General features: G+C 55.4%; 1 protein-coding gene across 6 annotated transcripts in view; it reads right to left on the bottom strand.

The window, feature by feature from the left end:
• Positions 1-23,781, bottom strand: part of CDH22 (cadherin 22) — an 83,431-nt gene that overhangs the window by 17,753 nt on the left and 41,897 nt on the right. For 4 of the 6 annotated variants that reach the window (XM_074842996.1, XM_074842999.1, XM_074843001.1 and 1 more), the window contains 5 exons: positions 21,518-21,637; positions 12,576-12,743; positions 11,495-11,682; positions 10,366-10,619; positions 3,008-3,144 (listed from right to left, as the gene is read on the bottom strand). In XM_074842996.1, coding sequence (XP_074699097.1) covers positions 3,008-3,144; positions 10,366-10,619; positions 11,495-11,682; positions 12,576-12,743; positions 21,518-21,637 — 867 coding nt within the window. The remainder of the gene's footprint in view (positions 1-3,007; positions 3,145-10,365; positions 10,620-11,494; positions 11,683-12,575; positions 12,744-21,517; positions 21,638-23,781) is intronic. The other 2 variants (XM_074842997.1, XM_074842998.1) reach the window with 2 other exon arrangements.

The raw sequence follows: 23,781 nt of genomic DNA, 5'->3' as shown, positions 1-23,781 counted from the left end.
ACCTGCAGGTGGGACACACACCCCTGGACGTGGTCTCTGCCGCAGCAGCACCAGGTCCCAGCCAGGGCTCAGCTCTTGTACCAAGCGGCTCAAACCCAACAGCCAGGCTTCCTGCGGGAACACCTTCCGCTGGCTAAACCTGTCTCAGAACAGTCCTGCCGGCAGACAGGGTGGCAGCTTGAGGAGGCTGCAGGGAGGCAGCACCTCGGTGCAACGTGCTCTGGGCTGTGTGTCCGTGTGCCGCGGGAACTGAGCGGGCATGGCCCCACGGCAGTGGGGCAGGCACGGCTGCCCACCAGCCCGGGCACGAGCCCAGGCACCAGGACACCCCATCGGCTCGCTCCACTCCTGCAGAGTTTACATCTCACCAAGGAAAGAGGAAGAATATTTGATGCCTTGTCTCCAACGGAGTTGACAGTGTCCTACTGGCTGTGCAGCAGATCCTGTGGCAGCCAGCTGCAACCCTCATGCCCACGGCGGGGCCCTGCCAGCTCCCCCCGGCCCTGGACACCGGTGCGCCAGGAACCACGGAACTGCCGGACGTGGCGCTGCCAGCACAGAGGCTCCCACCGCCCCGTGCTCCGCGCTCACGCTGCTGCAGCTGATCCCAGTGCGCCAGGCACGGTCTGACAGTGCTGCACGTCTCTGCACCAAAACCCCTCCATCACTTGGAAGGCTGTACCTTTACAACTGCCCTTTCCACTAGAGGATTCAGATATAAATTGTACTTTAAATTCAATATCAGTCATTAATATTTCATGATTACAAAACGTTAAGGATAATGTCACTGGGAGGAATGTCTGGGCAGTTAAAACGGATGAGTCAGAGCTCACCACGGGAGAAGTCAGAGTGCTCAAGAGCCTCCCCGGCTTTTGAAGCAATCCGGCCTGACAGGCTTCCCTGCCGGAGGGGAGCCACAGCCTTTACTGACTTGTTCTGAAATCCTAGCCGCTGTGTGTAAATATTGTCCTTCTGATTCGTGTCACCTCATGTTTCCTCTGGATGCCGAGTTGTGCTGCAATGCCGCGATCCCCTCCTCCTCGGCCACTGCTGGCAGAGCCTCCCCCCAGAGCCCCGAGGATGTGCCATGGCTCTGCCGTGGGCCACCCTCCCTCCGGTGCGGCCGGGCAGCACCGGCATGCCTGCCCACGGCTGCCTGATCTGGGCAGGGCTCACGACAGCACCACGGGCAGACAGCGCAGAGGTCAGCCCCGCCGGCAGACACAAAGCATTGATGCAGAGGGACTTGGACACGCATCGGAGCCAGAGACACCCCCGGGGCTGCAGGGCTCTGGCCAGGGCCGCAGCCCCCTTGCCTGGCCAGAGTGGATGGCTGCCACCGCAGCGGGGTGGCCCCACAGCAGGAACTGATCTCTGGGCCCCAAGTCAGGCCTTGACTTGGCTCCTTGAACATGAATGGCATCTTCCTGCTCAAGAACAAGCAAAGAAACAAGAACTAGAACTCCAAGAGGCCTCTTGGAGCGAAGCCTGGGGAGGACTCCTGCGCACGGGCAGACAGGTCTGCAGATGTCAGATGGTGCTTCGCAGCCCGAGCACTCCCGGGTACCGCTGCCACGGGGTGGCAGAGCACAGCAGGTCCCAGGCTGTCCTGGCGACTTGCGCATCCCAAATGTGGAAAACTTTGAAGAATACAGGCAAAGACTTTTTGCTTCCCAGCATGGTGCCTGGGATTGAAGCCCCTTCTCCATCTTCAGGCTCAGAAAAAGCAGGAACACAGAGCACTCCCTGGGGCCCAGGGGCCAGATCCACCACGCAGGAGCTGCGGAGCCCGCGAGCCAAGGCACTGTGCAAACATGACAGAGGGCAGCAGGATGCCCACGGCAGCTTCCTACCCACAGCAGAACACCTGCAGGGATGCAAAACCTGCCCTTGGCTACTATTATTTTCTTTTTATTCCTCAAGAGGAGTTTTATTCAGAGCTCCTTTGAGCAGCAAGACCCAGATTTGTTCTTTTCTCTCTTAACTGGAGAAGAAAAGACAAACAGAACTTCTGCTGGAAGCATCCACACCAGGCTCCGCCGCCCCCGTCACACGGAGGGAAGATAAACTAACAAAGCCCGCAGAGCTGTTCCCTCCCACCTCTCCCAGCTGGGTGTGAGCAGATTTGGCAGGCACTGTAAATACAGGCTAAAGGACAGCACAGCCATAAGGGATGGGAGAGACCATCACCAGGGCCCTGAGGGTCAAAAAAGAGCTAATTTCGTAAAAGAGCTTCACCTCATCCTCCAGCTGAGACTTTTCCTGGTGGGCTGCAGGGTGAGGCCAAGCACTGTGGCCAGAGCCAGGCAGCGCCGCTGCTCCCTCTGCCCAGCACAGGGGCTCCCAGACTCTGCCCCTGCAGCCCCTCCCCACCGCTGCGGTGCTGGGACGCCCGCCCGCTCTGCACTGTGCCCCGCCAAGGCTGCAGCCACACGAAGGGCGGGGAGACCAAGGACCAAGGGCACGGGAGGCATCCAGAGCCACAAATCCCACGTGCAGGTACAGCCCGCAAATCCCAACCACCACGAGCCCCTCACAGGGGCGGGCGCTGGCAGCCGCCTGTGCCGCAGGGCTCTGGCTGATGGGACACCCCCCCGGCACGCAGCCGAGCCGCGGGGATGCAGGTGATGTGAGCAGAGACCCCCTGGGAGCCCCCAGAGCCGCTCTGCAGGTGTCAGCGCAGGGAGCGAGCTGCACAGGGATGACTGGCAGAGCTGGCGCATAGATAACACAAATCTGATTAGTGTTCATCAAATATACTATTCGACCATGCTCCCTTATTAATGCTCGAGTCAGGGAGAGTATTTTTAGGTCGTCTAGGGAGACGTCAGACTCAGTGCTGCTGCGTTCTGGTTTGTTTTTTTTTTTTTTTTTTTTTTTTTTAACCTCAGTGTTAATTAACACTTGCATCTTGGTCACCTCTGCAGTGAACACACCCATGTTTCCCCCTCTGCCCCACTCTGGTCAGCACAGACCGTCTGCTCCACGCAGCTGCCCTCCACCTCACCTGCTTCCATCGCCAGGACAGTGATGTTGTGCCACCCTGCCGTCTCCCGGTCCAGGACCTTTCCTGTCACAATGGCACCTGTGTTGGCATCGATGTCGAAGATCCTCTCCATGTCCGTGCTGCGGTCGATGGCGTACCTGAGACCAGGCAAAATGGGAAACTCAGTGGCTGATGTGCCAAGCCCAACCCTGCCACCAGCCCCAGGGTGCAGGGATCTAACGCAACAGGCCCTGTATCACTGCTCTCACTTCTCCTCCGCAGCAGCGTGCTACATGAAGGCCACGTTTCTACCAGGCTGCAAAGCCCAGAGCCCTCAAGTAGAATTGAAGTGTGGCTTTTGGTGCATAAAGTGGAACTAAGCACAGACTGTGGACAAGGGGAAAAACGGGCTCTGATGGGAACCTTATGCTGAGGACAGACAGCGATATGAGAATCACAGGGTGTAACTCCACTCATGACTTAGGGAACCTTCAGAGCTACAGGTTCAGGAGAAACACCGACCCAAGCGGAAGGAGGGCACCCCTGTGCGAGGAGTCCACGTCCCCCACCTCCCTCTCCCCTGATGCTGCCACAGCACCCACCCCAGTGAGAGCCGGAGGGCAGCCCAGCAGCACGTGGGCAGGCCACGAGCCAGACCTGCCGCCAGCCCGAACCTCTGCTACGGCGGTTATGGGTGGCAAGGTCTCCTCTGAATCCAGAGCAAACCTCTGCAACTGGAGCAAGAACCCCGGCAGCAGAGGTGGGCAACGGCCAGCACCCCCCAATCAACACAGCGCATCATCCCCAGCAGTCCTGAGATTTGCCCTGGTTTGGGCTTCCCAGTTCCAGAGGAGCAGCTGAAGAGCTTCTCCAGCTCTGACCGGCTCCAGCTGCTCAGCAGGGACCCTCCACACGCAGCTCTTTCTCCTCCTTCAGCTGCTGCGGTGCTGCCCCAAACAGGCCCCTCCCTGGGCACCCCAACCACAGCCCACTGCTCCCTGGGCCACGTCTGGAGAGCAGGACTCCCACCTCGTCCCAAAAGGCAGCCCTACAGCTCATGAGAAGAGCCAGGCACTGGGTGTGTAGCCCGTGACTTAGCCCTGACACCACGAGCCCACACAATCAGTCCCAGTGGCAAATCTCCTGCATTTCCAACCATTACACACGAAATAAAGCAAACTAACATTAAATCAGGGCACAATTAGATGTGTGCTCCTTGGGGAAGGGACTGGAAGGGAAGCCCAATCCAGCTGAGGCCCTCGAGCACAGCCGTAACACAAATAACAAACACCACACTGCAATCAGAATTAGAAATCCAGAAGGCCTACAAATCACAAACAATACAGCATAATGTTATTGTGTACAGCATCTTTCACACACTCTGCATCCCAGAGTGCTTTACAGAATTAAATAATACAACACAGCAAAGAGTACAAAGGATAAATTACCAAAAGGAGGGCTGTGAATAAATTAAAGCCTTCAGTCACACGTCCAACAACAGAAGGAAGATAAATGCAGGGACAAAGCAAGCTGGAAAGCTGACAAGACTGGACAGTACAGGCCACGTCAGATGAGAGGAGCAGCGCAGGACGGGCTCCAGGCTGGAGGCACGGTGGGGACAGTGGAGGTGGCTTTCCCGGGTGTTTGCAGCTAGCCCGGCACAGCCCAGCTGTGGTCCGCGGGTCCATCACCCGCGTGGCTCATGGCCAGGAACACCAGCTCACCCTGCGCAGGCAGGGACAGCTCTGCACAAAGGCATCATCGGTGGCCTTGGGGCCCTTCTGCCCCATGCCCTGAGGGGGACCAGCTGCAGGTGAGAATGTCTCCCGAGGGCACCCATCATGCAAAGGCATTTCTGTGCTGTATAAGTCTTACACAGTACCAGACTATGTTCCCTAGCTCTCTCCCTTTCAGACAGACAGGGGGATGAAAGACGAAATACAACGGCTCTTACTTGTAATTAAGGAAGAACGTTCAAAAATCACTTTCTAAATTGCGTGCACACACACGCACGCTCCAGCTTGCTCTGTACCTGTGTGGCTGGCTTCCTCCCCGCTCCTGGCACCTACAGGGATGGGGATCTGCCACACAAAGCCAGGTACCAGCCCAGGCATCTCTGAACCAACCGCCAGGCACTTCCCAGCCATCCTGCATCTTCTGCCCCAACTCCCAGCTGGAAACAGCCTCTACAGGCCCCAGAAGGGACAGCGACACTGTGCTGGCACGTACCGCAGCCTCTCATCTGCTCTGCTGACTGCAAAGGGAGAGGAGAGGTCTGGCTCCTCGGACTTGTACACATCAGTCCAATGTACTGGCTGGAGGAGGAACAGAAACCAGGATGACAGCACCTAATATCTTTCCAATAGCATAACCCATGCATGTGCATTACTGCTTCCATTGTTCTCCCACATCACCTGACCTCGGACACAACCTGTCTTCATTCCACTTTTTAATACTGTTACAGTTTAAGATGGTACTTCACTCTCCAGATGCCTTCTCTGCTTCTCGGGTAAGCACATGCCTGTTTTGTTCACACTCATGTCATTGCTGCATAAACAGAGATGTCTGCAAAAAACAGCTACACAGAAAAACCCAGTTAGTGATGGGAGACATCACTGAGCCTGGAGACATCTGACACCGGCTGCCTGCATGGCCAGAGGGCAGGCAGCTGGCAGGGGAGGGCTCTGTGTCATTCCACTGGTAACCTTTTCTTAGGCTTCTAATTGTTTTGCTGCTAAGGTTGTCTGTCTTCTGTGCTTCTGAATTGTCTGCTGAGGACTGACTGCCCGTATCCTATGGCAGGGCACAAACTAAACCAGAATTCTGATCCCTCTGTCACTGCTGCTACACAGAGAGCTGCCACCTTCTCAGCAGGGCACCAGGGGAAGGGGACAGAGCTCTGAGCATTGTCTGCATTTGCCAGGACAACAGGACTGAGCCTGCCTCTACACACTGATTGTGGAGGTGGCTGGTCCAGGTGAGTCTGTAGCTCTGCATCTGAGCAAAGGGCTGCGGAGGCTCTGGAGCACTGGGCTGGCAGCAGAGCTGGGGACGGGGATGCGCCCCTGCCCCCCCCAAGCCACAGCCCACTCAGAGCTGCAGATCGCCCTGCTCCACACAGCCACAGAGCTGCTCCAAGAGCCCACGGCCACCCCTGTGCTAGAGTAGCCAGAACAGAAGCTGTCTGTCTGCTGCGCTGTTTACGTCACTTTGTGCAATATGGTCTGTACCAGCCAAGGGCTGTGCTGGCCATCACAGGCCTCTCGACCTCTCGTGGTGCAGCTTCACATTCACCCGTCCCACCGACGTCAAATGCTGCTTCTCACCCGGGGGGTGCAGTGAGGCCCTGGGTCCTCCAGACGCTCGGGGATGGGACACACGCTCATTCCTCCTGAAGCTGGCTGGAGCTCCGGAGTGGGAACTGCAGTCCCCAGCCCTGATTGGTATGCGGACCCCGTCATCCACTTCCCTCTCTTCCTGCTGGCACTGCCTGTTGGTTTGGATGTTACAAGTGACTGTTTAATTTAGACAGCTTTCTTGGTGCTCATCTTTCTCGTGAATGCATTTCTCAAGCAGTTGGTTTCACTTCTCCCCCTGAATGCAACAAGGAGCACATTTTATGCCATGTGTTTTGTTAATAGGGAGCTTTTCAAGCACTGTGTGAAAAGCTTTTTGTTGTGTTTGTTCTTTCCTCCTCTCCCTTTTGTGTTGAAGCAGGTTGCAGTTCTTGCTGTGCTGCTGGAGCCTATAAAATGCCCATGTCCAACACGCATCTCCAGATTTGGTGAACGTCAAACAAGAATATCTCCAAGAACCTTAAATCCCAAGCAACATCTTCCCAGTGCTGATAAAGCCTGGAATGTACACAATCAGAGCACAGGCTCCTACTGCAGAGAGAAAAAACAAAAGGCTCCCATACAAACAGCCTCACATACACAGACAGTCTATCACTGTATTACCTCGTACAATGGCTCAGCTGAGAAAAATTGCACTACGCCCAGGAAATGTACAGCTAAAGCCAAAAAGCCAACTGGAAACTAAATTCTTTCTGAAAAAGAGTGGTTCCAGCTTTTGTTAGGCAACAAACAAGGATGGAATAAAATAAAAAGCACTGATCCTTTAGAAAGGCATTTCCTGCCCGTACCATGGTGGGTTTTCATGTTGCCCCCGAGACACGTGCGGCCCCTGGGCTCTGCTGAACTTCAGCACGACGCTCCGCTCCACAGCGCCGGAGGGCTGGTGCCCCTCTCCGAACAGCCATGGGCTGGGGCTGCTCACCCAGAGAGGTGGGGTGCTCCCTGGGCACCCTGAGCCCCAGCTTCTTCCCACTCAGGCAAGCGGCTGCCAGGGGCTCCGCACCCATAGGAGCTGGGAGAGGGGCAGCGAGCAGTGCCTTGGGGATGCCTCCCAGGGAGAGGGGAGTCGGACACCCCTTCAACCCTCATGGATTCATACCACATCACTTTGCAACCCAGGCCGGCTCATCCGGTGGGGATTTGTCCTCACACCGAGTGGCCAAATCCTTGTGGGACAAGCGGATTGGCAGGAGGCAGCGAAACCCCAGCCTGAAACCTGCCGCCAGCAGCCGCGTCAGGACAGTGGTGCAGCAGGAGCTGCACAGCCCCGTTAGTGCTAGCCTGGGGATGACAGCAAAGAGCCAAGGGCACCTCCTTTCCCGTTTGGCTAAAAATACTTCCCAAACCTCGTTATTGGCGGCCTGGTGTCAACAGGACCTGGAAACGCTGACAGAGCTGATTTTCACTCTGCTGTCTCTGGCAATCCTTGTTCCTTCCTGCCTCAAGGGGAGAGTGCATCTTGTCATGACAGAAGGTTGTGGCTCTCCCCTATTTACGGGGCAGAGCCAACATGCAGACCAGAGCCCAGGAGGCAGCAGCCACTGCAGAAACACAGCCACGTCTTTGCTTCCACCTCTAGCAGACAAGGATCAGGAAGTTAAAGGGATCCACTGAACTGCAGCGACTTGAAAGGGTTCATACCAACTTCAAGGAGCCAAGGATCAAATACTGGTCATGCTGTCTGGATCAGTTGCTCTCTAATGTATCAGAGGTGAAGTACAAGTGCTGGCTTCTTGTGACTGTACTTTGGAATAGCACACTTGAAATGCTGCGTGACTTACTGCCGTCTCCTGCTGACGAGTTAGTGTCACATCCTGGCAGGGTACTGCAGGATGCTTGCATTCATGTTCGTGCACCGCTTTGAAGCTGTGAGCAGTTGCCTATGTGGCAAAGTATTTTGTTAAATTACCTGGCTAGCCAGAGGACAGGAAAGCAGGAGAAATCCAACAGAACCTTTCTCCTGCACAGGTGCCCCATCAGCATGACCAGCACAAACCTGCACCCCCAGCCGGCACAGGGTCAAGCGGCGGGGAAGGCTCACGCACCCGCGCGCCCCGGGCAGGCGCAGGGGAGCATCGGGAGGGAGGGAGCTGCCACTGCTTGTGACAGCAGGCACTGCAAGAACAGAGGGGAGAGAAGAGGTGGACGGACAGAGACTGAAGGCCACAGGGGAGCACAGGGGATGCAGGATGAGCTACCTGCCCAGGGGGAGCTGGAGGGAGAACATGTATCTGAACGCATCAAGCCTGACAGGGGAGAACACACTGCAATTCCCATGCTGCAGCAGATGCCTGGGCCCTCGTGCTTGAGCACGAGGCATTGCCTTGCCTGGCGCTAAGCTTGCACTAAGAGAGACACTCGCTTAGCAAACTTTGGGCTCTAACCCTCTTGCTCCTGCAGAGCACTTGAATCTGCTTCTCTCTGCTCCAAGTCCCCATCACCCTCTGCACAGCAGTAGAAAGCCTCCCTCCACTGCTTGCTTTTGTTCTGTCTGCAAACAATGCAACAAGCTCCACAGGGAAGCAGCACAAAGAACAAGAGAAAAAACAGAGTAAGAATAGTTCTGTCCCCAAGGCCCCTTTCCTACAATTACAGATCAGAAAATAAAATCTACGTTCTGTAGCACTGCTAGAAACAGTCAAGTGGAAAAGCACATGCACACATGTATACACACATGGATGCATAGAAAGGCTGCACACATGTGAAGAGTGCAAGCTAACAGCCACGTGCTCAGGGTGGGCCATAAAGAACGGAGAGGGTAGCCACATGACAAGGCAAGCAGAGGTACTCCAAGATGTCCAACACAGCACTGGCTGGTGCAAGCGCTGCAACAACCCATACACAGTCCCTGGCATGCCAAGGCGGATTTCATTCACATTCACCCCAAAGACAACTGTCAGCATCCAGCTTTGTGACACAATACTCTCTGCTTGCTGCCAGGCATCTGTAGATGGCAGTTTTCCATGTGTAAATTATTTTCTGAGCTTTCTAAACATTTCAATCTTCATTTCCACGAAGATCAGGAGACACCCCTCACCCCACCTTGCCGCAGTGCATCCCCCGTGGCTGTGCAGCCCCGCGCCCCAAGCGGCCAGGCGGAAATCGCTGAACGGGATCAGAACTCTAACCAAGCCCTCCCTGGGCATGTCCCCCCCCACCCCACGTCCCTGTCCCTGCTTTGTTCCAGCTTATGCTGCCCGGGATGGGCTCCCTGCAGAGCTCTCCAGTGCAAAGCCACCGCCGCTCCTTTGAAGCGAGGCTGCACAGGGTGCCTGCAGCCCTGCCGTCACCTGGCACGAGAACACACATTTCAAGGAAATTTTCCACACACTGAGGATGTTTTCTGAACACCAGCTTTCCAACACAACCGCTCGTGACTCAGGCCAGTTGGCAAAGCCAGAAGGCTGCTTTGTGCCTTAGGTAATAACAATTTAACAAGGTAACAATCTCTTTAGCCGCAAATTAAATGGAAATGGGAAATGTCCTGTGCAGATAAGCTGCTGTCTGGATTATGTTCCCTGCCCAAATATAAACTCCTCTGATCTTTGATCCCTGTGCACATACACACACAGCCAAGCTGGGGCTCTGCACCCCCAAAGCCTCACCTCGCTTCTCATTCTTCACCACTGACCTCCAGTCATTTCTGGTCACTTGTCTGGCCTGTGCCAGGCACCACCGCTGACGCCTCGCTGTCAGCAGCATGGATGTGCAAGTGTCACCCAACTGCCTTCCCCAACACCCCCTCGTCACTCACAGCATCGCATCTGTCACCTGCGGATGGCTGCTCCTGCTTGCCTGTTCCTCGCACTCAGGCCGCCACTCATCTGCCAGCTGCCCATTCCCCAGGACACTCACACGCTCGGACACATGTGTGGCATGTGGCACCTTCACCTGCACCGCCCCTCCTCCTCCTCCGCCATCACTCCCCCTCTGCCCCTGCCACGGCCACGTGTGTCCCTTTGGAGGTGACCCTGTGACCACCGCTGGAAGGAAGATGGTGCAAGGTTTCAGTGGCTGATTTACCGGACAGGATGGTTTGCTGTGTCTGGGTCAAGGGCGGTGACCACCCCCACGACAGAGCCAACGTGCGCGTCCTCCTGGACCTCCATCAGGTTGGAGGGGGGCCGGAACTCAGGGGGCTCATCGACGTCCAGCACCGAGACCCGCACGATGGTCTGGTCCCGGAAGGTGCCCAGGTCCACGAACCGCGGGTCCACGAACTTGTTGAGGGCCTCCACCACGACAGTGTGCACTTTCTTTGACTCGTAGTCGAGAGGCTGGAACAACAGGAAAGGGTTAGCCACAGCCAGCCCGAGGAGCACCCCCGTGCCGCCCCTTCCTGCCCCCCGAGGAGCACCCCCGTGCCGCCCCTTCCTGCCCCAGAGACACTGGGGCAGCACTAAAGCCGCCTGCTCCCCAGGCAGGGCCTCCGCCAGAGGCTGGGGGCTCGTGCTCTCTGCCCACCGGCCGGCAGCGCCCACACTGCGGGCAGGAGGAAGAGGAAGGCTCCAGCCTGCTGCCCCCAGGGACCCCAGGAGGGCCCCCAGGCTGCGGGCAGCCAGGATTCGCTGGGAAGACACACGCTGTGTGCTGCAGGAGAGCGGGTTTTGGTCATTAATCACCCTGCTGTTATTTCTGCAGGGGAGGCAAGCTGAATGCAGCGGCCTTGGTGAACAATCTGTTCTTTCTTGGCTGCATCAAGTATTCACTTGATTGCTTTTGCCACCAAAAGCAGACACAAAGTGCTGCTGGTCAGCCATAGGAATTAGGTGGGCATATTTCTCCACTAATGGGTGCTATCAGTAGCAGCTGTGAGCACTCATCTCCATAGCCCTGCGCACAGCTTCACCAACGCAGGGCTCGCTGCTTCGCTGCCGCCCGGGAGCCGCCCTGCGCAGGCTCCAGCAGGCGCCGTGCCGCTGCCCCTTTTCAGACCTTCCTCCTAGACACAGGTCTGCGCTTTGCCAACCAGGCAGAGCAGAGGCAGGTCTCTCCCTGCACCTGCAGGCACAAAAATGCAACTGCTACTGCTAGAGTAGCTCTCAGAGGAGCATTTATTTCAACTCAAATGCAGCGGCAGGAGTCCCCAAAGGAAAGGGCCCTCCTAGAGATCTGTGCCCTCCCTGCCCAACCAGCCTTCCTCATGTCTCACCTTCTGCACCGTGATGACAGCCTCTTGGGTATTGCTGTCCGTGGTGACTTTGAACATCTCCACCCCTTCCTCATCCTTCACCTGATACGTCATGTCCGTGTTCTCCCCGACATCAGAGTCCTCTGCCTTCACCCTCCCAATGGCAGTGCCCACCGGGGCGGTTTCAACAATGCTGAACTGATACATCTCTAGAGGAGAAAAAGGTACTAGGGTCACTGCTTCTGCCTTTGAACCCCCGCCAGCCTGAGAGGGCCCTTTGCGTACCTCCCTGCAGGCACCCTCGGGCTACCAGGCTGCCCCAACTTCACCAGGGTCTATACTCCAGAATGCCCTACCAAGAAAACACACCCCAGCAAAAAACAAGGGCCGAGGGAAGGTAATTGGGGAGCACTCAAGGTGCCAGGTGAAGTAAGGGCTGATTTCTCTGTACAGACATTGCTCTGCAGTGTTCTCTGATTTTTTGCAAACTTTACCATTTCTAATTTCTAGGGGATGCAGGTAAAGAGCTGAGCCTCCTCCCGCTGCAGCACCTTTTCTGCTCTGCCGGCCACATGCTGCCGGGCTCTGCAGCTGGTGTGCAGCAGAGACTGCACAGCCCACTCCTGGCAGCGGGATTGCTGACCCTCCTTGTCTGGGGAGGGTCGCAGATTAGAGCTTGAGCCACAGGCCACTAGCAGTGACCTGGGAAACAGCTGTCCTGTAACAAGGCTGCTGTCTGCGAGCCAGGCAGTGCCACCGTGCCTCGCGTCAGGGCAGAGCTCTGGCGCAGCAGCCGACAGCCAAGTCCCTGCCCGAGCTCCCAGGCGACAGCAGCATGACAGACCAGGCTGCCTCCTCCCCAGCGCTGCTCAGAGATGGGTCAGGGAAGGGCCAGCTCTGCTCTCCCCACCACACAGCCCTGCTCCCTCCCAGGACTAGCACCGCAAGCAGGCGCCGCGTCCAGGGCCCTGGACGGGCTCAGCCGGGGCAGCAGCCCCTCCACCACGCTGCCAGGCTGGCTCGGCCTGCAGAGACATGCTGGGAGCTGAGCTTGTCCCACCACCCCCAAGGGGCCAGAACCAGGACAGGGGCCAGGACTTACTCTGAGGGAAGCGCGGTGGGTTGTCATTGACATCGGTGACCACAATGGTGACTGTGGTGGATCCAGACAGGCCTCCCAGCTGTCCGGCCATGTCTGTCGCACGGATCACCACCTCGTAGCGGTCCTGCGTCTCGCGGTCCAGGTCAGCCACGGCTGTCCGGATCACACCTGGAAACCAGCAGGACAGTGTGAGCACAGGAGGTGCTGGAGCATCCGCAGGGTCACAGATGGTGCAAGGCTGGAGGGGGCTGCTGGAGGCTACCTCATCCAAGCCCCAGCACTCTAGCCAGGATCAGCTGGATCTCCCAGCCTCTCCACATATGGCAGATGCTCCGATACTTCACCAATCTCCACAGCCCTTCCCTGACTCACTCCAGTATGCCTGTGCCTCACTTAATTTGGCAGCCCAGAACCAGACACAGCACTCACATCACCTCACCGGTGATCTCTTCCTAACACAGCCCTGGGTGCTGTTGGCCGCCTCTGCCATAGGTAGCAAGATGCTGACAAGAACAAACATCATCTGCTGGGCCCCAGTGCAAAGGGGAGAAAACCCTTTTGCAGTCTTCACAGAGATCACGTAAGCAAAAGCTGACTGAGGGGAGAAAAGGGCTCTGGGGAGAAGAACAAACCCAGGTGGTCTTCAGCCAGGCAGAAACATCCTGAAAATCCCCCCAGAGCCCAGGAAGGGCCACAGGCTCAACCTGATCCCAGCAACTCTCTGCAGCCAATTCACAGGCGTGTGGCAGGAAAGGTTCCTGACTGCTGCTGCGGGCTGCCGGCAGCTCTGACAGGGTTGAGCTCTGGAGCAGAGGAGGTTTGTGCTTCTCTCCGGGGAGGCCAGGAGCTGGGTGAAGGATTGGTGGGGGCCAGAGGCACAGGAGCAGAGGACTCGCCCCGGTGCGGGGGCTGCACCGGGGCCAGCCCCGAGGTTTGCACAGAAAGGCTGTGTGAAAGCCCAGGCTGAGTCACGAAAGCCCTTTGGCACAAACCCGCAGCGGCCCACTTATCCGTATCTGCTGAAGAGGAGCCAGGCTGCTGCAGCATTCCTAACAGAATATCGCTGCTCCGAGCCCAGGCTCCGTTTCACAGGTGCCTCATGGCCCAAGCGTGCCTGGGGGGGCCCCTCTAATTGATTTGGAAATAGGGGGGGGCAGTGTATTTCCAGAAGTCTGTCTGCACAAACCCCCTCGTTTTCAAGTGTCCCTCTAAATTAACGAGACCAGAGATGATAAACACGCTCTGTGTCAGGGGCTGAGAATGCACTAGAGACCATAAAGCTTAAGGAAATGTATGGTACGTTAGTACATTTTATGAAAAGAAGTCTCTTAAAAAAAAGTGTTTATAGGTCTTCAGTAGTCATCTGGGCTTGGGGGAAATGACCAGGAATAAAATATAAAGGAATGTAAAACAAGAAACAAAGAGTAGTAAAACCCAGAAACACCGTGAATGACAGAAGTTACGAGTTCCATGTCACCCAGGAGTGTTTCATTTACATGGAAACAAAGCAGAGAAGAAATATTTTGAAAATGAAAGAAAGAAATGATTCTGCCCTGAGGTGGCACCAGGGGCAAGCATGAGCGCATACATGGATACAAGGTCATTAGTGGCACATTCTCAGTCCCACTATGCCAGCAACACCCCAGAACAGCTAGGAATCAGCTTAAAATCCCCTCCAGCTCAGTTTCTTAACATTCCCACAGATTTAGACATTATGTTCTTGTAATTGCTCTCTCTTCCAGGCTTCTCTGTTTAATTGTTAGCTTTACCTTCTCCTACTGTGAACTGCAAAACCCATCTTTGCTTTGTTTCCCCAGTAATCCTGCCTGGTGTCAGGGAAGATGCTGGAGGGGGGCTGCCTGGCTGTGTGGGTCTCCAGTGAGGAACAAGCAGTTCCTCCCTTGCCAAGGAACAATGGAGAATCATCCAGTTGCTCTCAGCAACTTGCAAGACATTTGCTGACATGCAACGCGAGCAGTGGCAGAGCACCGCAGCCGTCCCAGTGGCTGGCTTGAGGCAGACACTTCTGGGAAGCTGTCAGCACAACCGGAGCACGGCAGGGGGGAGAGCTGGGTGCCAAGAGGCTGCAAGGAGACAGGACGTGGCTTCAGGGACACATCCCAAGGCTTCCAGGCACCAGCCCTCCACAGCCAGCGGGTTGCCACAGCCTCCCGGTCCACGTGCGCGGTGTGACCCTGAGCACCTCCAGACAACGGCTGTGGGTGGACGGCTCACTCCAAGGAGCCGCTGGTGCTGTGGCCAAAGGCAGTCAGAAACGCCACTGAGCTGGGAGGATGAAATTCCCCCTCCGCCCGCCTTTGCATTACGTTACAGGTGCAGCAGGAGCTGGCAACACTGTTCGGGAGACATTTATCTCTCCTTGCTTTCTGAAACCAGCAATTATCCCAACAATTATCACTGCTGGGATTTATTACGAAGGCATAGCCACCGCTTCAGATCCTTGCAGTTCCCCAGCTCTCACAGACAGGCACAATTTCACCCAGCTTCCCTTGTCCCTCTGTCATTTCAGTTCTGCAATTACCTGGACTCCCACTGCCTCCAGCCCCACGAATCGAGAGGAGGCTCTGTCTCGCCCACCCTCTCTGGAGCACCTCCAGCAGCTGCCTGTTCACACAGCCCGGTAACTCTCAGCCCTTCCACTGAGGTCCACGCTCCCGGCCAGCACGCAGGAACGAGGCAGCACAGAGCACTGCAGAATTGCTGCCAGGGAGCATCCCAGCCCCTCCAGAGGAAGACAGCAGGTGTTCACCCCATGACAGGGCCCAGGGTCCGCACCGGCTCCCTTGTTCCTCCCGGGTCTGTTCAGAGGAAGCCAGGAGTCCCACCCCACCTCATCCAAAGGGGCCGAGGGAGTCCTGACAAGGGAGCAATGAATCTCCTGGCACACGTCCCACCTGAGAGCAGGCAGGACTGGCCTTGCCCAGGCACCCAGGGCTGCACAGACTGGCCTTGGCCGGTCGTGCTTACTGGCCTCTCCTGCCACTCCACTAGGAATATAGAACTGTTATTTCTGGGCGAGCACTATCTCATTGAAATTTAAGCAATTCCGTTAATTAACAGGGTCTGAAGCATTTTATAATGAAAATGATTTATGTCAGCACAATAGTGATGAATTGGGATGAGAGGGAAAAAGCTCATGCATTCACCAAGGCTGTAATGACTTAACTGAGCTGCTCGTAATGATATAGCTCATAATACACCACGCAAGATGGGAGGAAAGTGCTCAGGCGCTTCCCAGAACACCTCCAAGGTCACCCGTCCCAGCGGAGAGCAAGTCCAGACCATTTGGCACGTGCAGAGCAGGGCAAACTGCCCCAGCCGGCTCCGGTTCTTCTCGTGGCAGGAAGCAGACAAAATCCTTCTCTGGCAGGGGTGCAGACTGAGCAGAAGCCATCTCCTGCCAGGACACTCTTTGTCCAGACCATCCTGGAAGAGTGGGGGTCCAATGCAGATGAACTGCCCCAGTCCCCTGGGGAGGATTGTCACTGAGAAAGCTGTTCCCACTGAAGTTACGGGCCACACCAGGCTACTACCCCGTGTCTGGGCTTGTCTTTTAGGCTGAGGCACCACTTACCATTTGTGAGCGGCCTTAACAAATCAGGGTCTCCAAACACACTCCACACCAGCTCCTTGAATGTGGCACTATGAGTGCTGCCATAAACACCCACCAGCAGCAGACTTGCGTGGTCCCATCCCCTAGAGTCAGGACAGTCTCTGCTCCCAAAACCTGACCCCCAGGGACTCTGCAAAAGCATCAGCAAGCGATGGTGGCAGCCCTGTTCTCAGGGAGAGGCAGGGACCTCCGCTGCTGTACGTAGAACATGGAAACATGCTCACTATCATCTCCCAAGGTTCGCCTTTCCAGACAGAAAACCGGCCAGACTTTGTCCTTCCCAGACACTGTTAACAAAGCAAGAACAACCTCCAGCTCGGACGCATCTCCCTAGTTCTTGTCAGCATCTGTTAGAGTTGAATAATACAGATGCACGGTGGCATCCCCTCTGGTACAAGGCACATGTGGCTTTCCAGCATGATCCAGATTAATCAGTATAATTACCAGGCAAGGGGACACTTACAGCATCACATAAATACCATCAAATCTGCCCAAACAACAGACACTCTTTGGGTGATAGAAACAAAGCAGGACAAAGCACTTGGCAGGTAACTGCCTTCCAGGAATCCCATCGTTATGGGCTTTGCTCTGCTCTCAAGATACTTCAAGCTCCGATGTCCACACCCTCAGAGACCCTCTGGAAAGCACCTTCCAGCTGAGGGCAGGCAGGAGCAACACACTCCCTGCCACGAAGTGCAAAGCTAGAAAGTTGTGGAGTAACATACACAGACGTATCCTCAGGAGGTCCCTGGTCCAACTACAGCTCATCGCAGGCAGTCTTCAAAGGCAGATGAGACTACTCAGGGTCACATCTAGTCAGGTTTTGAGCGTCTCCAAGGATGCTGACAAGCTTTCCTGCCATTTGTGTCTTTTTACTGTGCAAGGATGCGAAGCATCTGGATCTGTCTTCTCTATCCCCTCCTATTTAACTGGATAAAACTGGTTTACTCCTCCCAGCAGCTTGGTCAGCAAAAGCAAATAGATCTCTGCCTCAGCCCAGGGTGGCAAGGTACCTGCCAATAGACTGCAGACTCCTCACTTGTGCTCACCTCTGCCTGCAGGGACACAGAAATCCCAATGTGCCTGCCGAAACAGGAGTGCTGCTTGAGGTGTACGTCCTGGAGGAGGTCAGCCCACTGCAGACGGGGTCTGAGCCCCAAGAACCAGCACTGCAGCCGCTCCACACCATGGCTCTCCTTCCCCTCCTTCGGCTCAGGACGATTTGGTAGGCAGAAGCTACAGGCAGGCTGAGCAAGGTACTAGGCACAAGGTTCAGGAGGTTCATGGCTCTTCTGCAAATAAGGTTCAGAGCTGAGATCCAGAAATGGTAATGTGATGGTTGCATCAGCATAACCAAGCTAACCAGCAAAGTTGACCGGGAGGGTGCAGAATCACACAACTATTGTGGCTGAGGATGCCGCAGCCTGCAGATTTCTAACATGGTACTTTCTGTTACGGGTGGCCAAGTCCCTTTCAAGCCAGCGTGCCCCACGGCTCCTGGGGCAGCACCTGCAGAGACAGAGCACTGCTCAGAGTGCAGCACCCAGCACAGGCTTGTTCCTGGCTGGAATCAGCCTCGGCCGTGCCAGCGCAAAGGCAGCAGTGCCCTGCAGGGAGGCACCCGCAATGAGCCCCGGCAGATGGGCCAGCACACTTCCCCTTCTGTTGTCCCTTTTTTTAGCAGCTAAATCCCTCATCATTTAATATTAATTCCCACTGCACATTAGTAGACACACCCTAATTTCCTCAAGATGACCAAACATACAGTTTGGTCCCAAAACACCTGAAGTCCATGCACCAGTCTCTGAAGAGGACTGTTAAGATCCAGTCTTGCTAATAAGAGCAATCACCTTAAATAAGCGTGGCTCCTCTGCAGACTCCCATCACCCACGCTGAGAGTCCCTTGGCCCTGCGCACAGCTCTGGTGAATAAACTTCTGGGATGAGGCACAGACCTGCATAAGCCCATGAGCACACCCCCACTGCCACCCCCACGCCCCAATATCTGCGCTTCCAGGCACCCAGGAGCATTTTTAACAAACTAGCAAGAGCAGCTGAGAAACACTTCTGCCTCCCACCACCGCATCACACAAATCCAACAGTTCATCAGCCTAATTCAGCATGCACCATGATCCCAGCAACAACTCCTCTCCCAGTCTACCTTTACTACCCCTGGACTGTGGTCAGTCTCCAAACACGGCGAGGCTGATAGGTAAGGATGAAACAACTAATGGCTGCACACAAATAACCATCAACTTCATCCCAGCAGGCCAGTATTTCTTGTCCTGCTCTCTCTGGCACAAGTACCTCTAAGCCCTCACCTCTAAGTCTCCAAATCAGGAGATAGGCTCTAGAATTCAGGAGCTGTTTTAATCACAAACACCAGACTGCATTTCAATTAGCCTTCTGAGTCCTTCTGCCTTTTCCCTGCATACAGCAGAATGACAGATTTTAAGAACAGCCTCTTCCTTTCAGTAAAAAGCAAGATGCCAATGCACTCTTCCAGACTGACAAGCTGGGCTTTTAAGGAAAGCACCAAATATCACGAGGCCTACCATGTTATGTGCTGTGACCGTTCTGTAGCAGTCAGTATCCCTGCAAAGGGATGAACAAGACTGCTGGGGCCAAGGGCATCAGGCTGTGCCACCCTCCTGGGTGCCGAGTGTTTTCAGGTTTCCTCCTGAGGCTGTGGGCAGGGACTGCAGGCAGCAGCGAGTCTCCAGCCATGCTGGCCAGAGATGAGAAAGGGCATTGCAAAGAACACGGGAACAGAGCTGCTGCCAAAGAAGAGATGTGCCCCTGTACAGGTGAATGATCTGCAGAGGTACGGAGAGTGCAGGGCAATATAAAGCAACACGAAAATTTGGCCTGCCAATTTAAACACACACTGGTTTCTCCTCTCACGTAAATGCACTGGGAGTCACATGCTGTCTGTGCCAGTCTCAGGGTCTAGAAAGGCTTCCTGGAGCTGAACAGGAACTAGCACCAAAGCTAGGGCTGATGGCCCCCACAGGCAGCAGCAGGGTGGAGGGGCTGTCTGCAGGCAGGAGCGCTCTCGCCCAGAGCCAACACCCACCGCCAATGGTGGAAGCAGCCGTTTCCCAACAGCAGCAGCGAAGCGCAGGAACGTGCCAGCCGCTGCCAAAGCGCAGCCTCCTCCCGCGGGAGCGCGCAGCCACGAGACACGGCAGCGGGGCTCCCCCGATCCGGAGAGCAAAGATTGGCTGCACCCTCTCTGCAAACTGGGAATGAATAAGGAAGGCAGCACAAAGCCTCAGCATGGCTAATGCCTGCAGGCTCTCGCAAGAAGCCGTGGGGATATTCTCATAGCTGGCACAGAAAATCGTGCCTCCAAAGTTTGTGCTCCCCATTCATACACAAAAAAAGCCAGCCTAGACCTTCAACACGTGCAGGGCGAGTTCTGGGACCTGATTCGGGGTACGCAACACAAACGCCAGTGCCAGAGAGACACAATGAAATGACCCTTCTCAGCAGCGCAGCCCGTGGGCCAGTCGCAGGGCATGAGGCCACAGGCCAGGCCACAGCCAGGCAGAGCTGCGCCCTGCACCCCGGGCCCAGGCACAAGGCAGCCCAGAGTCAGCCCCAGCACCTGCGTTAGTGGTCAGATATTCTGGAAACGCTCAAGAGCGGCCGAGGACTCTTCTGCAGACTGTCAGCAGTTTTGCTTTTATGAATCGCAAGCAAGTAGAACAGTAAATCAACCCCTCCAGTGTATGAAGCAGCCAGCTTGAGAATTAAGACACAAAAAGTCAAGGAATCAAGAAGCTTGGATTCCCAGAGTGACATTAATTCTCACCACAGTCCCACAGGGCACATTTTAGTTTATGCCTTAATACAGAGCATTAATGTTGTTGCAGGAAGCTGAGCCTCTGCACGTCCTGGCTTGTGCATTTTGCTCCCAGTGGTCCCTCTTCATTCTAGCAGCCAGGCTTCCACTCACACAAAGCTATCTCAGACTAACAGGATCTCACCTGCACCTGAATTTTCAGTGTTTAGCCCATTGTTCATCCATCTCCCCCCAGTAAAACAGAGCAAATCTGGGAGAGAAGAAAGCCCACGTGCAGCAGCTTCTGGGCCAGGAGTGGGTACAGCCCCAAGCTGCTTCTTGTGCCCCTCCCCACCACAGCAGCCTCTGACCAGACAATGACATTTTCCACCCCATGCCCCGCTCTGCTCTCAGGTGTGCTCAGGAGGTACCGAAGCTGCGCTTTCCTCCAACGGCAGCCAGGGCTGGTGGCACAGACAGGGCTGTGCCTGGCGTGCCCATGTGCACCAGAGCAGTTTGCAGGAGGTGGCTGGTTTCACGCAGATGCAGAGGCTCAGGCACATGCACCTTCCTTACGCCAGAGCCTCCCAACAAATTTCACTGACTTGCATAAAACCAGCCTTAAATATTATCTATTAGCACAGACATAGGTCAGCCCAAGAGAGACTCGGCAGCTCAGTCCAGAGGCTGATCTCAGCCTGTGTCACTGTGGTTCAGCAACAGAGTTGGGGGGAACTTTGCTGTCCAGCTTTCCAACAAGAGCTGCAGCTACCCAGCATGCTTGTCCGTTGACAATTTTTCATTAAACTGTGGGTACTTTACTACATGCTTTGTGCCTTAAATACCTCTTATTAGCATTTGAGTGTCTTCCCTCCTTAGAAAGCTTGCAAGGCTCCCATTAAGGGTAATGAGAGTCACACTCCTGGGAGGCAGGGGAATATATACCCCAACATCTCCTGGTTATGGTCTACTCTAACCAGTATGTCAGAGCATCATCTGCTAGGGATTTATTACAGAGGCATTTTACAACAGGTTCTATTAGAAGTTATTAAGGAATGGAGCACCTTCTACTGTTCTTTCATTAAATATTAATAGAACATTTATAAACTGATCCTTAATTTAAAGTGTTACCTTTAATCAAAGCCCTGGTGATAACAATGCAGCCTTTGGTAAGGCCCCTCTGGTAGTACTTAAACCTTTCACACTGAGATTTTATGTGCCTGCAGGCGCACTCCTGCTCTGGGCAGAGCACATGGAGGAGCTCTGGCGGGTGCAGGCGCAGGCAGGGCACTCCGGGCTGGCGGCTGCAGGTCTCGCTCGGTGGTGCAAGCACTGTGCGGAGCCAGGCAGCAGCCTGCGGGGCCGTTGAGCTCCTCCAACACCCAGTAATGCCCCTGGCATGGGCGCCCCAGTGTCAGTGGCCAGCACGCAGGTGCAAGCACTGAACAGATGCAGGGTGCTGGCCGCAGTCTGGCCTCCTGGCGCCCCACGCGACGGCCCGGCCCGGCCGGGTGCTGCTCACCTGTTTTACTGTCCACAGTAAAGTGCTGCTCCCCCTCTAGCACACTGTAGACTACCCGGGCACTGCTCCCATATGTGGGGTCGTCAGCATCAGATGCCATCACCTGCATCACAGAGGTGCCTGAAGCAGGGACAAGGAGGAAAACAAAAAGTCAGGGAGGAGGCGAGAAGAGCAACGCAAACCTCAGGGCCAGGGGCTGGCAGAACAGAGAGCAGGGGCCAATGCTGATCACTCACACATGCTGAAGGAAACGAGAACAGTTGGGTGCAAAGGCAGCACTACCTCCCAGAAAAGTCTGAGAGCCAGGACTGCAGACACTGCTCCAGACACAGAGCGGCAGGAGGGACCCAAGCCTGGGCCACCTTGGGGCTGCTGTGTAGGCAGGACCTGCTCTCCAGGAGATCACTGGTCTGAACAGCTGGGAGCTCTTTTCCCAGCAGACTTCTGCTGGGCCACCTGGGAAGGAGCTGGGGACCAGATGTTACCATCACAGCTGCCCCCTTCCTGTCAGCACTGGGCAACAGGGTCACCTCCAGCCCGCAAACGGACCTCCCAGCCAGGGCCTGGTCCACGCTGCAGCACCACGTATCTGCAGCAGACAGAGCTGCAAAGAGATGACAGCCAGGGCAAAGGAAAGGCTTTTGCTTGCCCAGAGCCAGACACAGCACCATGTCCTCATGCTCTACACGTAGCACGGCAGGAGGACTATAAATTGGATAAAAGTCCATCAAATGTCTGCAATTAAGTTATTGATTTTCAACGCTGCCTCATTAAACTGGGTGCTTCACTCCAACTGTCCCTGTGATGGCTTTAATTTGACATCATGTTCAATTTGACAAAAGCAGGACTCAGGACATGAGAATGGGGCCAGCAGCAAAGGGGCTGAGATCAACAGAGACAACAGAAGTGAGGAAGGAGGGGAAGCCTAATCCTGCCTACAGACACTCTGAGAACAGAGGTGGTGTGACTGAAGACCTAGGAGGACAGGCTACCTAGCTCCACCTCTAGCACCAGACTTGGAGCATCCCTGCCCCAGAGGTCACACACTGGCACCGGTCACCTCTCTGGTGGGATGAGGTGTAGGATGGGGAGAAGAGACCCAAGCTACTCATAGGAAAGGTCAAACCAACTGGGAAACTCCCTGCTGCAAGATACTGCCAGGGCCGAGAGCTGAAAGGCTGACAGAGAAGCTGGTAATTCGTAATGGACAAGATCCCCCAGCAATGATTGCAGTTAAAAGGTAGGTTTTGCTTCAGAGATGACTCCAGGGCACAAGACCAGCCCAGACTGCAGGGGCCAGGAGAGAACAATTCACAGCTCACACTGCTGCATGAGCAGCTCTGCTCTGCCTCACGCACCTCTTAGGGCTGCTGTGCACCAAGCTGAGGACTGGAGGTACCATACTCTGGTCCAGAAACCCTTCTGCTCTGCAGAGCATCCATCCATATGCTGCAAAGATGATCTCACAGGCTGATCCTGGCTACACCCATGTCAGGAATAGCCCAGAGTCAGGATTACTCCTAGTTGTCAGCATCCGAGTCTAGAGCCATTACACTCCCAAACACCAGAGATACACACGAAGTCAGAAGCAGCCTCTGTTCCCAAGTCACAGCGGGCAGAAATGAAGCTGGAACCATCCAGAGGGAGGATGAGGAGCTCCAATCTCTGGTGCCTTCCTCTTCCTCTGTCAGGAGACCACCAGCGCACAGCTCGCAGGCAAGCCAGGCAGCCAGGGCGCTTCTGAACCAGCCCAGCCTGGACGCGGGCAGGAGACGAGACAGTGGAGACAGCAATGCTGCTGCGAGCAGTGGGGATGCACACACTCCCCCAGATCAGTTCACTTCTGATCTCCTGGAAAGGGTGTTCACTGAAGAAAATGAGCAGTTACCATGGTTGCTTTTCATTCTCCCCGGCCGTCTTTTCAGAGCTGCAGCTCTGCTGATAACATGAGAATCCCCCTCATCAGTCTTCAGCAACAAGCTAGTTTGAGTCGACTTATTTATGCTTTGCTGTCTCCAGTGAAGTTATGGTGCATCCCTGCCAGGCACGTCCAGATTACACCACAGCAACCGAGCTCCGTGCCTTACAAACAACTGTTTAAGAAATACTCTTGCTGCATTTCTTGAAAGGGTCTGTCCTGCCTCCTCCTCCCCCCGCCCACCATCACACAACTCTTTCACCAGGCACGAGCCAAGGCAGATCACCTCACGCCAGCCCCTGCACAGCCCCTTGGGCACCCTGGCATGTTCCCATGGGAAGCTCCT

Source organism: Strix aluco, chromosome 17 (assembly GCF_031877795.1).
Source record: "Strix aluco isolate bStrAlu1 chromosome 17, bStrAlu1.hap1, whole genome shotgun sequence".
In the NCBI taxonomy this organism is placed as follows: domain Eukaryota; kingdom Metazoa; phylum Chordata; class Aves; order Strigiformes; family Strigidae; genus Strix; species Strix aluco.
This window is presented reverse-complemented; position numbering and strand designations above follow the sequence as displayed.